Source organism: Eupeodes corollae, chromosome 3 (genome assembly GCF_945859685.1).
Source record: "Eupeodes corollae chromosome 3, idEupCoro1.1, whole genome shotgun sequence".
NCBI lineage: Eukaryota > Metazoa > Arthropoda > Insecta > Diptera > Syrphidae > Eupeodes > Eupeodes corollae.
In genome coordinates this window covers 81,004,293-81,017,636 of record NC_079149.1, presented here as the reverse complement: position 1 = coordinate 81,017,636, position 13,344 = coordinate 81,004,293, and the positions used below count along the sequence as shown (strand labels likewise).

Here is a 13,344-nt window from a genome sequence, read left to right as displayed (position 1 = left end):
ATTACAATGATTAGGTTTTCAAGTTTTTTGAAGCTTTGAAGGAATTGCATATAGTTATTTCACCTCATTTTTTCTATAAAGTCGAAATGTCCGAATGTGAAAATTAGCCAGTTGTTCTTCCTTCAAAATGTTTATATTTATGTCTCCATAAGTTTCATGTGTTTCCATATTAGGTGGCCAATATTGAACACACATTACCTGAAATGATTTTAAAAACATAACAAATTGAAATGAAAGGTAAAATTTATTTTCAATCGTAAATTTAAAGCAGTAGTAGACTGATATGTTGAGTCGCTGGGCAAAATACACTTGTTTCCTTTTTTTACCGAAATTTTGAAGAAAATCTTGTGTTTTCAATGTTTCTTTCGCACTTTAATATCAAACAGTATCTTTATTATTCTGCTACTGCAGGAGACTCATCATTACGCCCGGTCTCCAAAGAAGGTATCATCCAAAGAACCTGTACCCGTTACGAACAAGGTTGAAAATCATATACTTTGTAGCCTTGACAAATCTTGGTCAACTTATAGCCATATCCGAAGAGGGAAATTTACCCAAATCATATCAAACAATTTATTCTACAGATGTTTTTTGGATACCCTCCCACATGTCTAAGTGCAAAAAAAAAAACAGACCAATATTTCTAAATCACTTTAAAGTTAAAAAAACTCATTTTTTCTGCTAAATATAGGTTAAAAGTTTATAACATTGAAACAAATATTTGCAGATACCTTCTGCACAGGGTCCTAACGTTAGGACAAATACTAGACATATTATTGGTACTCGAAGTTATATGTATGCTATAGTTTTATCAAATATGTACCGATGCCTATTATAGTTGGGCCTTTAGTTTAAGGACTTTATCTTGACATATCTTTTAATGTGAGTCTCAGCACAATCGAACCACGCTGCTCCATAAGTGAGGACTGGACTGGACTTTTATAAATTAATATTTTATTACGTATGCTTAGACAAGACTTCCTATTGATAAACTGATACAGAATTTCAATTAATAAATTCGTTTTATGGATTGAGTTGGATATGTGACCTTGAAAAGTGTGCTTTTTAGCAAGTATAATGCCAAGATATTAAGAATTTTCGGACCTTACGATATTAGTTGCATTAGTATTGAGTGTGGTTTGTGGAAGAAAACTTTATTTTTTACGTCGTGTGAACCAAATGGCCTGGCATTTTTCGGCATTAACTTTAATTTTCCAATTATTTAACTAAGAAGTAACTAAGAAGTTTATCAAGGGAACACTGTAAGTAGTTGAATGCGTCTTGAGCAAAAACACTTGATGCAAAAAGGGCAGTGTCGTCCGCGAACATGGCAATTTCAGTGTTTTCAAGCCTAGGAAGATCGGATAAGAAAATGTTAAAGAGAATGGAACCCAAAACAGATCATTAGGAACGCCAAATGAAATATCAAATAAAGAAGATTTCGTAAGTCCAGTACTAACAAAAAACTTTCGGTTTTTCAAAAAATTCCTAATAATTTGGATAAGATATAGTGGAAAATTCAACAAAATTAGCTTAGAGATGAGTCCATCGTGCCAAACAGTGTCAAAGGCTTTTTCTATGTCTAGCAAAACTAGACCATCGAATTTTTTAAAACAAGATTGTTTTGGACATATTTTTTAATTATAAGAACTTGGTGGGAGATGGACTGACCTGCTCTAAATCCGAATTGTTCAATTGGATACATGCTTCTTTCATCAACATGTTGCAGGAGTCGGTCCATTAACACCTTTTCCAAAAGTTTACTAATATTGCTTAAAAGACTTATAAGCCTATAACTTGATAGACTATCTTTAGGTTTTACAGCTTGGCAATAGGTATAACCTTTGCTACTTTTTCCATTTTTCAGGAAAATAACAGTGTTTGATACAAACATTGAAGATAAAAGTTAAAAAAGTTAAGTCTTTTTTAGGCGGTGCTTTTAATAATTGGTTGCTAATTCCATCATCTCCAGTAGATTTCTTCATTTTTAGGTCTTTAAGCAAGCCTTTTACTAAACTGTTGTTAGGAACAAGTGCACTGGATTAAAAAACTACAGAATCTTCGAACCCTAGGAGTTTTTCGTGAACAATATTTTCGGTTACGTTATCACTTAAATGAGCGGACACTGAATGATTGCGGTTGAAAGTTTGAGCGAAGATATTTGCCTTTTCTTCCTGCGTAATATAAACGTTATTTTGTTCCCTAAGAGGAGGAATAGCTGAACCTTTCTTCTTAGATATTTTTGTTGCATTCCAAAAAGGTTTTGAACCCTATCAAAACTCGATAGTAAGTTGTTCCACTTTTAACAACGAAACGCCAAAATTTCATTTTGAATTTTACGGTTTAGGATGTTAACATTAGTTTTAAAAGAGTCTAATTTGTAACAAATCCACTTTCTCCTTTCAGTATTTCATAAACGGATCAAAGACAATATGTTACCGGGCAAACGTTGAAGGTTTGAAATGGAACTAGGATTTCTGGTTTTTGGTATAGATATTTGAGCAGCGTTATTGATAGTTTGCTCAAACTTTTCAATAGCGCGGTCCACATCTTCAATAGATTGAACATCTTCAATCGACAAGCTTCCGTTCTACTTGTTGCTGGATATGTAGGATTGATATCTTACCCAGTTTGCAGCAGACAATTTGAAACGAACATGTGTATTGTTTAGTAAACAGTTCGCTAATAACTCTGTACACTAGTGTGTCTGTGTACATACTGGAATCAAGGCAATAAAGTTGATTCAGTTTGAAAATTTTACGAGTAGTCATGTAAGGAGTTATAGGGTTAAAAGTTTTTTTTATCAGTACTAGGTACTTATCATATACTATAGGATAGCGTAGGAGGATTTTAACGGGAAAGGTCCAAACGTATCTTAATTTTTCTTTTTTAACTTCCCATAGGAAGTTATTGTAATGAGTCCGATTTGTCGAATTGAAAATGTTGACATTTCTCGAAAAACTAAATTAATAAAACGTTTGCGAAGTTTTTCTCGTCGTCCATAGCTCAAGAACTAGAAGAGATACCGACTTCAAATAAATTTTGTTATACAGATAATAATGCAGAAAAATTCAGAATGGGCTCTCAAGAAAATTGTGTGGGTGGTTTTTTCACTATAGCAGTTTAAAAAAAGGTGAACATTTTGGTTAACCCTAAATATCTCACGAACCAAGGACACTAGAGACTTAAAATAAATTGTATATTATGTATTGTAACGTGATGCCAAACCAATATATTTTTGAAAACAAATCCAATTAACGGTTTTTTATAAATAAAAAACTGAAAAAAACTTGTCACCTCGAAAATTTTACGAATAAAAATTGATTTCATCTCCAAAACAATTTTGTGCAACGAAAACTAAAGTTTTTAACATTTGGTAAAATTTTGAGAAAAATCGAATTTACAGTTTTTTTTACAAAAAACTAAAAACCTAAACAAATTTAACAAAAGTTGGTAAAAATTGCATTTTGAAACAAATATCTTTTTAAAAACTTGAGATTATGGCTTTCAACTAATTTTAACTCATAAGAAATATTGTTTTCAACGTTCGGTAAAATTTTGAGAAAAATCAAATTGACAGTTTTTCTTTTACAAACAATAAACACCTAAGCAAAAAAATTAATAAAAGTTGTTAAAAATTGATTTTCGACTCAAAAATCTTCAAATTTGGTAAAAATTAATGTTCGGTTGTTAATATCTCTCAAATTAATTTCATTCATCCAATTTGTAAAAATTTTAGAAATGCTACTTAAATTGGTAAAAATTTGTTTTCGACTAAAAATCCATTTAACAAAACTAGATTTTCAAACCAAACTATTTCTTTATATAAAAAATATTGTTGGTAATTTAAAAATTTTTAAGAATAATTCAACTGAAATTAAACTTTTTTAACCCAACACGAAAACCTACAAACTTTTAAGCAAGACAAATCGACAGAAGGGATGGGAAGTAATCAGTCTTTTTTAAGTTTAAAATTATCATGTCCATTAGAAAACTTACAAGTTTTACTGCAAAAAGCAAACCAAAATTCCTTACAAAGCCTAAAAACTGATTTAATTTGTACACCATTCCTAAATATTTAACCCAAATATGTAAACATTTAGTTCATGTAAGTGTTGAATACACGTGTTAAGTAAATGGTGTTCCATTTAATTGATGAAGTTACTATACCAATAATACTTTGCTAATAGTTATGGAACTAACTAGATTAAAATGTTGCTCCAATATTACCAATATTTAAATAGTTTGTCTTCTACATATATATTTCATTAAGATATTTAGTTACCTTTGTGAAATCGAAAGTTTTGGTAAGCATAATTATAACTATGACATTTTCCTGCCACACCATTTTCCAAAACTCGTTCACTGTTTCTTCAGTTGGACCTTGAGTTACAATATAGGCGTTTGGCTTCAAAAGGCTCTGAAAGTAGAATAATATATGTATTATAATATTTTCCATTTCTACAAAAATAAAAAACTACACTTTATTATATACATTGTTACTATAAGCTTTTAAATAAACCTGTCGTTTCCACTATTTATGTTTATTTTTATTTTTTTATTCACATCTCTTCCATTTTGTACAAATATATTAATAAAACTCAGTCCTAAAAGTTGCTTAGTAAGAAACTATTATTCTTGGTTTAAACGTTATTTAGTTTTTGAATTGGTATATTTTCAAGGAATAAGGAACAAATCTTTTCTAACCTTATGTAGTGCATGATCGGGATGGAACTTTTGACTTAGTCCATCTAGATCGACTATTATAAGTCACAAAATTACATGTTTCTTCCATTTTACCATTAAATAAAAGCAAGTATCCCTATCAAAATCGGGCATGATTGTATTTTAAGCACACTTATTGTAGGTGAGAATTCACGTCTTCTCATATGACTCTTCAAAATTTCAGTTTTAACTGTTCCATTTTAAATGCTTTAATTATTAATAACCTTTTTATGAATTTTCTAAATAAAAAAACAAGCTCAGGTTTAAAAATTCAGTTCGTCTGTTATGTCATGAGAACTTTCAAAAGTATAATTTTTTACTCTGTCCGATACACAATTTCAGTGCGGGGAAGATAGGAATTTTTGTTTCTAATTCAAATACCCTCTTAATCATATACTTAACATTTTGAAATAGTGAAAATTCTAAACTTCTTTTAAAGTCCTAAAATCAAAGTCTCGTCAAAAATATATCAAAACAAAAATTTCCTTAAAACACATAATTTTACTACTTAATATTTTAACACAAAACTGATTCAAAATCTTACATCGACATACGAAGCGTTGACATAATCCGATTCTGGGGACCCTTCCTCTTTTTTCAAAACGACACGGTTGTAATCATATGGAATACACTTGGGATTTTGATTTTTAATTTGGTTGTGCTTCTTGGTTGCATGTCTGCATGTGTTTCCTTCCACTTTGATTGCAGTCTGAAATTAAAAATGAATAAGGAGTTAAATAAACTCGAGTATAAATTTGTATAAGGAAACGATCTTAATTTTATTTTTCACGATGAGGAAAAAAAAATTCACTAAAGTGAAAATAGATTCTTTCAACGTTCGTGTATTAAAAAGTTATGTTGGATAAAATCACAGGTCCTATCGTCAACGTTATGTGGTATAATAGCCTTTTAACGCCAAACCCAAAACCGGGTTTTCGGCAAAATGTTTTCGAAAACTCGAAGATCGTTCACACCAAACTTTTAAAAGTTTTCATTTGACATTTAAATTTGTTTAACACCGGCTGTCATATTTGGAATTGATGAAAAAATTTGTGAGTAAAAAGTTTTGTTCTTCTCAAATTCTTTGTGAAAATAAAATGGATTCTAACTAATTTAAATTGATTTTAACGTAACACTAGCTCGTCTAGAAAAAGAATTTCAACTGAAGTTCTGGGCACGGGTGGAATGGGCTCACGACATGAAGCAACAAGAACAAGAAAATATATGTACATTGTACATATCATAGAATCAACAACAAACAAAACTGTTACAATAAAAATTCAATTTATTTAAAATATTTTCTTCCTCTTTCACAACAAATTTAATCCAAAATACTGAGCTTATGACTATTGCTTCTGTTGGCCTTCAGAATCGCGAGCAACTTATAAGCGGGGTTGAGAAGACTCTGTACGATTTTGTGTAGGTCCTTATGGCCGGAACAGAAAAGATTAATTCCTAGTTCCAGATACGTACCAAAATCAAACTTATCCAAAGCGATCACTGAAGCTGTTATGATGGGCTGCAATTTCTTCATGACTATCTCTTTGGCTTCTTCCTCACCTGGTTTGTCCAATGCACTGAGGATCTTTTTGATGTTGGGAGGCTGTTCATCAAGTTGCGATAGCAGTCTGTTGTAGTTTTATTCACTGGAAGAACGATTCCCACATTGTGGAATGTTTTGGCCCAAATTTTGTACTTATTATGTTTTTACTTATTCTCTTCCACAAATGAACTTATCGCCTTTATCTCCCAAACCCTTGAAATTGAACGGAGTTACCGGAACGTCTTTCTCCAGGTAGTAAGCGAAAGCGTCGAACATATTTGTGGCGACGAGTTCAAAGACGCATCCCTTGGAAACGTCATTACGAACTATGAGCAAGTATTCCTCGCCCTTGGGGTCGTCACGCCAGTAGTCATAGTGTATTCTGGTTATTCACCTAACAAAGAGCGTTTGAAACTCTGGAGGATCATAAAAGAACCGCCAGTGCCGCAAATAGTCACCGGGGGTTTTATTCTCGGCGTTGGCAAATTTTACAGCAATTTTTTCTGTTTTGACACCCGCCATCAGCTGTTTTCTTTACAATAATTTGAGCGCTGAATGTTTCGAAAGGTTTTTTTGTTTAGATCTACTTTGGATTCCTACTAGTTTTCAACAGGTTTTATATAAAACTTGTGGTTTACCAAAAATGTATGGTAAAACTTCAGTTTTCGATGTAGGTTTTCGGCGAAAGCCAATAATTTCGTGAAAACCGGGTTTTGGACTTGGTGTGAAAAGCCTATAAACAACGATGTATAATGATCAAAACAATTTGTATATTATTCTTTTTTAGCCAAGTTCAATTATGTATTGGAATAGCTGTCAGCCTCTTCACACTTTTTGAATTTTTCTTACATATAACAAACTGTTTACCTAAAATAAGTAATCCTTAAATCTTTCATCTATGTACTGTACAAAGGTTAGTATATTATAAATGTTTCTTAAGAAATATTAATAGTCCGGTCAAATTAGACCAAGATATAAGAGTAAAGTTATCTAAATTCCCATCAAGCTAAAAATCGGTAAGATTGTTTGAAATATCATTAAAAACAAAATTTGAAAGTTCCCCATCTTTCGCTTGTAAGGAAAAAAGTTTATTCTGTTTCGAAAAAGTACTTTGATATTAACAACACAAATGCGACACACATCATTAACGGAGGATACTTACTACATCGCCTTGTATGGGATATTGAAGAAACAATCAACGTTGTATTAGATAAATACGTACAGTATGTACGTCGACATTTTGGTTCCCGAGTTACTGTCGTATTTGATGGCTATAATGATTGCACGAGAACTACCAAGCTGCGTCGTTGAACTTTAGCAACATCTTTATCAATTGATATTTTATTTGATGAAAATATGACAGTTCCAACCAGCCAACAAAAATTTCTTTCTAATACTCATAACAAGTCTCGGCATATTTCAATGTTGAAAGAAAGATTTACTACGGAAAATATATTGGTAAGACAAGCTTATAATGATGCTGATGTATTGATAATTGAGCAATTGAGAAATTCAATTTGACAAATACCTACAACTATTGTTGTTGGTGAAAATATAGACTTACTCGTATTACTGACTGCTAGAACTCCAACTGAAAAAAACTATTTTCTTCATAAAACCAGGAGAAGCTCAACATCAATCGGAAATGTATTCATCAAAAAGTTTATCTACTTTTGCAAAGTGTCAAAATAGTGTACTATTTTTACCCGCAATAACTGGCTGTGATACGACATTCGCATATTAAAGAATGAGTACAATAACAGTTTTCAAACTATTTGAGAAACAAAATTTAATTGAATGTGCTGAAGTTTTTAAAAATAGTTGTAACGACATTCGCTTTCTTCTTGCTATATAAGGAGCTCCTAAAAAAACTACTTGCTTACATAAGTATAGATATAGATGTTTCATTAAAAACACCAAAAGTTAGCTTGTCTTCCTCCAACCTCAGTGGCTGCTCATCAGGATCTTTTTAGGGTATATTACTAAGTTCAAGTGTGGCTTGGTTATCAGCTAGACCCTAAAGACTGGCTCAACAATTTATTTACTTCCACCTGCGCCGGAAAAGCCCAATTTTTTGCAACTGCAAAAAAGGATGCAGTGCTAAATGTGGTTGCAAAAAAGTCGGACTGTTCTGTTCTCCGGCATGTACACATTGTCATGGCCGGTTGTGCTCTAATATTGAAGAAGAACAAGAACAAGAAGAAGATTTTGAAAGTTACGACTCAGACGATTAAATTTCACTATTTTTTAACTTAAATTGCTTTTATCCTTTCAATTTCTGCTAATATCCATTATTTTACAATAGTTTCAAATTAAACAAGACCAAAACTGACCCGTGGAATAGGCCTACTGGGAAAACCACAAAAAAATGTGTTAAGTACCTCATAGGGTTAGGTTAGGTTTGAGTGGCTGCCCTGATGTCATTGACGCACGTAGACCTCAAGGGTCCATTGTGATACCACTAATGAGGTTACTCATGGGAGAGTAATGAAATTAAACAAACCATTTTGTACTTTTAATAAAGTTAGAGAGACGTTTTGTGCCAATCGTTGCCAGTTCACTGGTGTTATCGAAGAAGGGATAACCGAGAAAGTTATTCCTTCTGATGGAGAGTGCTGGACATGTATATAGAAGGTGTTGGACTGTTTCCTCTTCCTCCTCTTCAATGCAGCTTCTACAGAAGTCATTCGTGTAGACCCCTAGCCTCAGAGCATGTCTTCCTATGAGACAGTGTCCTGTTATTACTCTAATTGTAGAGCTTATACTTTGACTTTTAAGTCTATACTAGACCGTTTTAAGTCTATACTTGGCCATATTTGCTTGGTTGCTAGGCAGGTGGTACTCTGTGACCATCTAGCATTTGTTGTTTTTAGAGCATATTGCTTGAGAAGATATTTGCATGTAGCAACTGGTGTTCCTATGTTATGTTTTTGTCTAACATTAGGCAGAAGTGTTCCGTTTTTGGCGAGCTCATCGGCTTTGCAATTTCCCGGAATGTCTCTGTGGCCCAGCACCCAAATGAGGTGAATGTTAAACTCTTTCGTCATATCATTCAGAGATATTTGACAATCGTGGACTGTTTGAGAGTTTGTGGAGACAGACGCTAGAGATTTAAGAGCGGCTTGGCTGTCTGAGAAGATTCGTATATCCTTGCAAGATATAACTTTTTCTTTGAGCCAGGATAGTACTTCTGTAATCGCCATTACTGCCTGGAATACACTACATTGATTGGGAAGTCTGTATGATAGACTGAGATTCAGTTGTTCTGAATAGATACCACTTCCAACTCCGTGATCGGTCTTTGAACCGTCTGTATAGAAGTGTACCGCATCGTCTTCCAAGGGTCTCTCTTCTTCCCAGGAATGGAATACAATTTTTTGGGGTGGTATAGCCTAAGCGATCTGGGATAGATCTGAAACTGTCTAGAATAGTAGTATGTCCAGTATTGTTACTGGCCCATTGAGAGGTGGCTCCAAGCCTTACACATGAGTTGGCTGCCACCATTTTGGAGAACATGTCAAGAGGTGTTAGGTTTAAAAGCACTTCCAGTGCTGCAGTTGGTATTGAGCGAAGTGCTCCTGTGATGCACATATGTACCTGCTGACCGCTGGACTTTGATGAGCTTATTTAGATTTACCATCTTATCCAGTGCGGTCCACAATACGACAGCTCCATAAATAAGTATCGGTCTGATTACGAAGTGTATAGCCAGTGGGTTATTTTTGGGGAGAAGCCCCATTTTGATCCTATGGCCTTTTTACAAGTAAAGAGCGCTACAGTAGCCTTTTTTACTCTTTCATCAATATTTGCCTTGCAATTTAGTTTTTTGTCTAAAATGAGGCCTAAATATTTAGCTTGGTCGGAAAAGCTTAGTGGTATTCCTCTAATCTTGGGTGGGCTAATCTGAGGAATTTTATATCTTCTCGAAAAGAGTATTAATTCTGTTTTATGTGGATTGACGTCCAATCCACATTGCTTAGCCCATTTTGTTAGCCTATTTAAGGCATTTTGTAGGAGTTCGAGAGAATTTGGGGGTGCTTCCCAGATACGGATATTGCATTCACCTTGAAACCCTCTGCTTCCAATGATGTAAGTAGGTCGTTTGCTACCATGTTCCATAAAAGAGGCGAAAGAACCCCACCTTGGGGAGTGCCTCGATTCACCGATCTGGTGGTAGTAAAACTTCTCATGTTAGAAATTATTGTCCTGCTTTTGAGCATGAGAACACTACCTCATAGGTGGCGAGAAAACGTGTGCATATTATGATGATTACAACTTTTACAACTTTTTGAATCGTTATATCTCAAAAACGGTGGCTCGTAGAAAAAAAGTATTAATACATTTTTTGTAGATTATTTATGATCTACAATTATTGTTTGAAATATTTGTATGATAAAACTTACGTTTTGTTGAAAATCGTGAAAAACTCATTTTTTTACATTTGACCTTGAATACAATTTTTTCCTTACAAGGGAAAGATGGGGAACTTGCAAATTTTGTTTTTAATGATATTTCAAACAATCTTACCAATTTTCAGCTTTTTGTGAATTTAGGTAACTTCGAGTGTCTAAATTGACCGGACTATGTACCTGAACAATTTAAATTCCGTATTCAAATTTAAGCAAAAATATTTTAATATAAAGGTTATTTTATTTTATGGTCCGATGTTGATTCTGTACCACACCTTAACGTCAAGTTTTTTCATTTGACATTTCTTAATTTAAACCAAAGAAAGATACAAAATTGAGCAATGGGTTTAAGTAATTTAGTCGTATTATGAAAATGGGCGTTTAAATTGACTACATATCCAACACTTCGTGATTTGTTCGGTCAATTTAACCGTCGAAATGCGGGTATAATTCGTATACCGTCTAGCTCAACTCATCGTCGGTCGTGCCCAACAATTACACCTCTTAAGTTCTTCGTTGATAAACATTATGCATAAAGACTTGTATTTACACACTTACATGGTGCAATTGATCCAAGAACTAAAGCCTCTTGATTATTTCAAGCGTCATTGGTCAGAATAATGACAAGAAATGGCAACATTGGATGATCAATTTTCGAAGACAATCATCTTCATCAATGTGGCACATTTCCACTTGAGTTTATTCGTCAATTAGCAGAACTGTCACATTTTGGGCGAATGATAATTCAAGAAAAACCAATTCACCCACAAAGAATGAATGCTTGGTGCGGTTTATAGACTGGCGGCCGTATTTTTTCCAAAATGAAGTTCGTCACTATCGTGAGATGATAACGAACTTTTTATGGCCTGAATTGGAAGATATTGATGTGGACGATATGAAGTTTCAACGTGACGGTTCCACTTGTAACATAGCTAATGGAACATCTTTTTAGCGTCAAATAAGTATTATCTAACATGGTGCTGATGTCATTTAAGGGACTTCCTTTTTTGGGTTTATTTAAAAGAAAAGTTGAAAAGTTGTTGTAAAAGTCGATAAGCCAGCGACAATTCAAGAGCTAAACGATGAGCTATTTCGCGAATTCGACGTCAACGAGAATTCGGACCATCCATCGTAGGGATGTGACGCCGAGTTTGCGGCGGCCATTTGGACATTGAACCATACCAATATTATCATAAAACAAATAAATGAAACTAATTTTATAAATAATTTGTATTTTATTTAAAATCAACATCGGCCCTTAAGATTTAACCACTCTTTATTGCTTAAGCCAAAATTAGATTTTTTTAGTTGGTACGTTTTCATTACTATGGCGCGTATTCATAGAAGATTACTTAAGTCTTGATTTCTTGATCTATAGTTTAAGGTTTGTTAATTAAATTAACACAGCTCTTATTCATTTGGGTAAATTTTCCTGATGTGTTTAGTAAAACACCAGTTTAAGGTTTTATTCTACTACACTTATACTTCAAATGACAGGTCAAAGCAAAAAATATACCGTTATATTTTCAAATTCGTTATTTTGTGCTGTCATTCCTCGAACCGAATGTCAAAATAAGTAAGTAAAACAAATAAACTATGTATGTTTAATAATATTTTAGATGAACACCAAGGAAAATATAAAACGCGAACGGCAGGAAAACTTATCACAGTCAGACAAAGAACTTTGTAGAAAAATTGAATATGACATTTGACTGTGATAATAACTACTTAAACACAGCATTTTCTATAATTGTAGTTAAACCACAGGTTTAACTCTTAACTTAGGTTTAAATTTATTTATAATATATTATAAACTCTGAATTTGCTTAGTAACAACTTAGCAAGAGTTTAGAAAACATCTATGAATATGTCCCTATGTGTTTATATTTCTGTGACTAGAGGCTACGGCGACTACCTCCATTTGTGTTCTATACTTACGTCAACTTTAATGTATTGTATGTGTTTCTATAACTTAAGGCCTCTCAATAATATCATACACTTTACTAATATTAAATTATACAAATTAGCATAAAAAAAACATAAACCAAACAAACAAAAATATTTTATGTCAGTTTTTGAACACAATGAACATCATCAAGGAAAGAAATATTATTGATTGATAATAATTTGGTATTAAATTTAACGACTTACCATAAACTCCAATTTGTATAACACAGGAAACTTCCTTCTCTGCTCACATAATTTCAAAAACTTTCTGAGACTAACAGGGGTTGATGGCATTGCTCGTGAAAGTGAATTTGTTTCATCTACGAAAACAAATACAAATTTTTAATATTAATTTTGTCTACGTCTATAAAAGAGAACTTAATTTGCACTTAATACATTATACGAGTTTATAGATAATGGCGTCTTGTTCGTACATAAATAGATAAAATTGTTTTGCTTTTAGCCTACGGGTTGGGTAGGGAAATGTATTGGATAGGAATTTGGGATTTCTATTAAGGATAAAAACGATTTTATTTATGTATCTTTTAGTAATATTTTGTAGCCTTAAAAAGACTTGAAAGGTAAAGTTTTGGATATATTTTTGTTTAGCATTACATTACGACATTCACTAAGCTAGTAACTACTCGTATGTAGTCGAATCATTCTGACTCTAATTCAAGTTGAGTTTATATTTCTTCTCCGACTTGTGTAAAAAAAGTG

At 33.0% G+C, this 13,344-nt stretch overlaps 1 protein-coding gene across 1 annotated transcript in view; it reads right to left on the bottom strand.

The window, feature by feature from the left end:
- Positions 1-13,344, bottom strand: part of LOC129951157 (receptor-type tyrosine-protein phosphatase kappa) — a 33,559-nt gene that overhangs the window by 12,841 nt on the left and 7,374 nt on the right. The window contains exons 5-8 of the mRNA XM_056063178.1: positions 12,829-12,944; positions 5,270-5,434; positions 4,286-4,420; positions 64-198 (exon numbers count right to left, since the gene is read on the bottom strand). Of these exons, the coding sequence (XP_055919153.1) occupies positions 64-198; positions 4,286-4,420; positions 5,270-5,434; positions 12,829-12,944 (551 nt within the window). The remainder of the gene's footprint in view (positions 1-63; positions 199-4,285; positions 4,421-5,269; positions 5,435-12,828; positions 12,945-13,344) is intronic.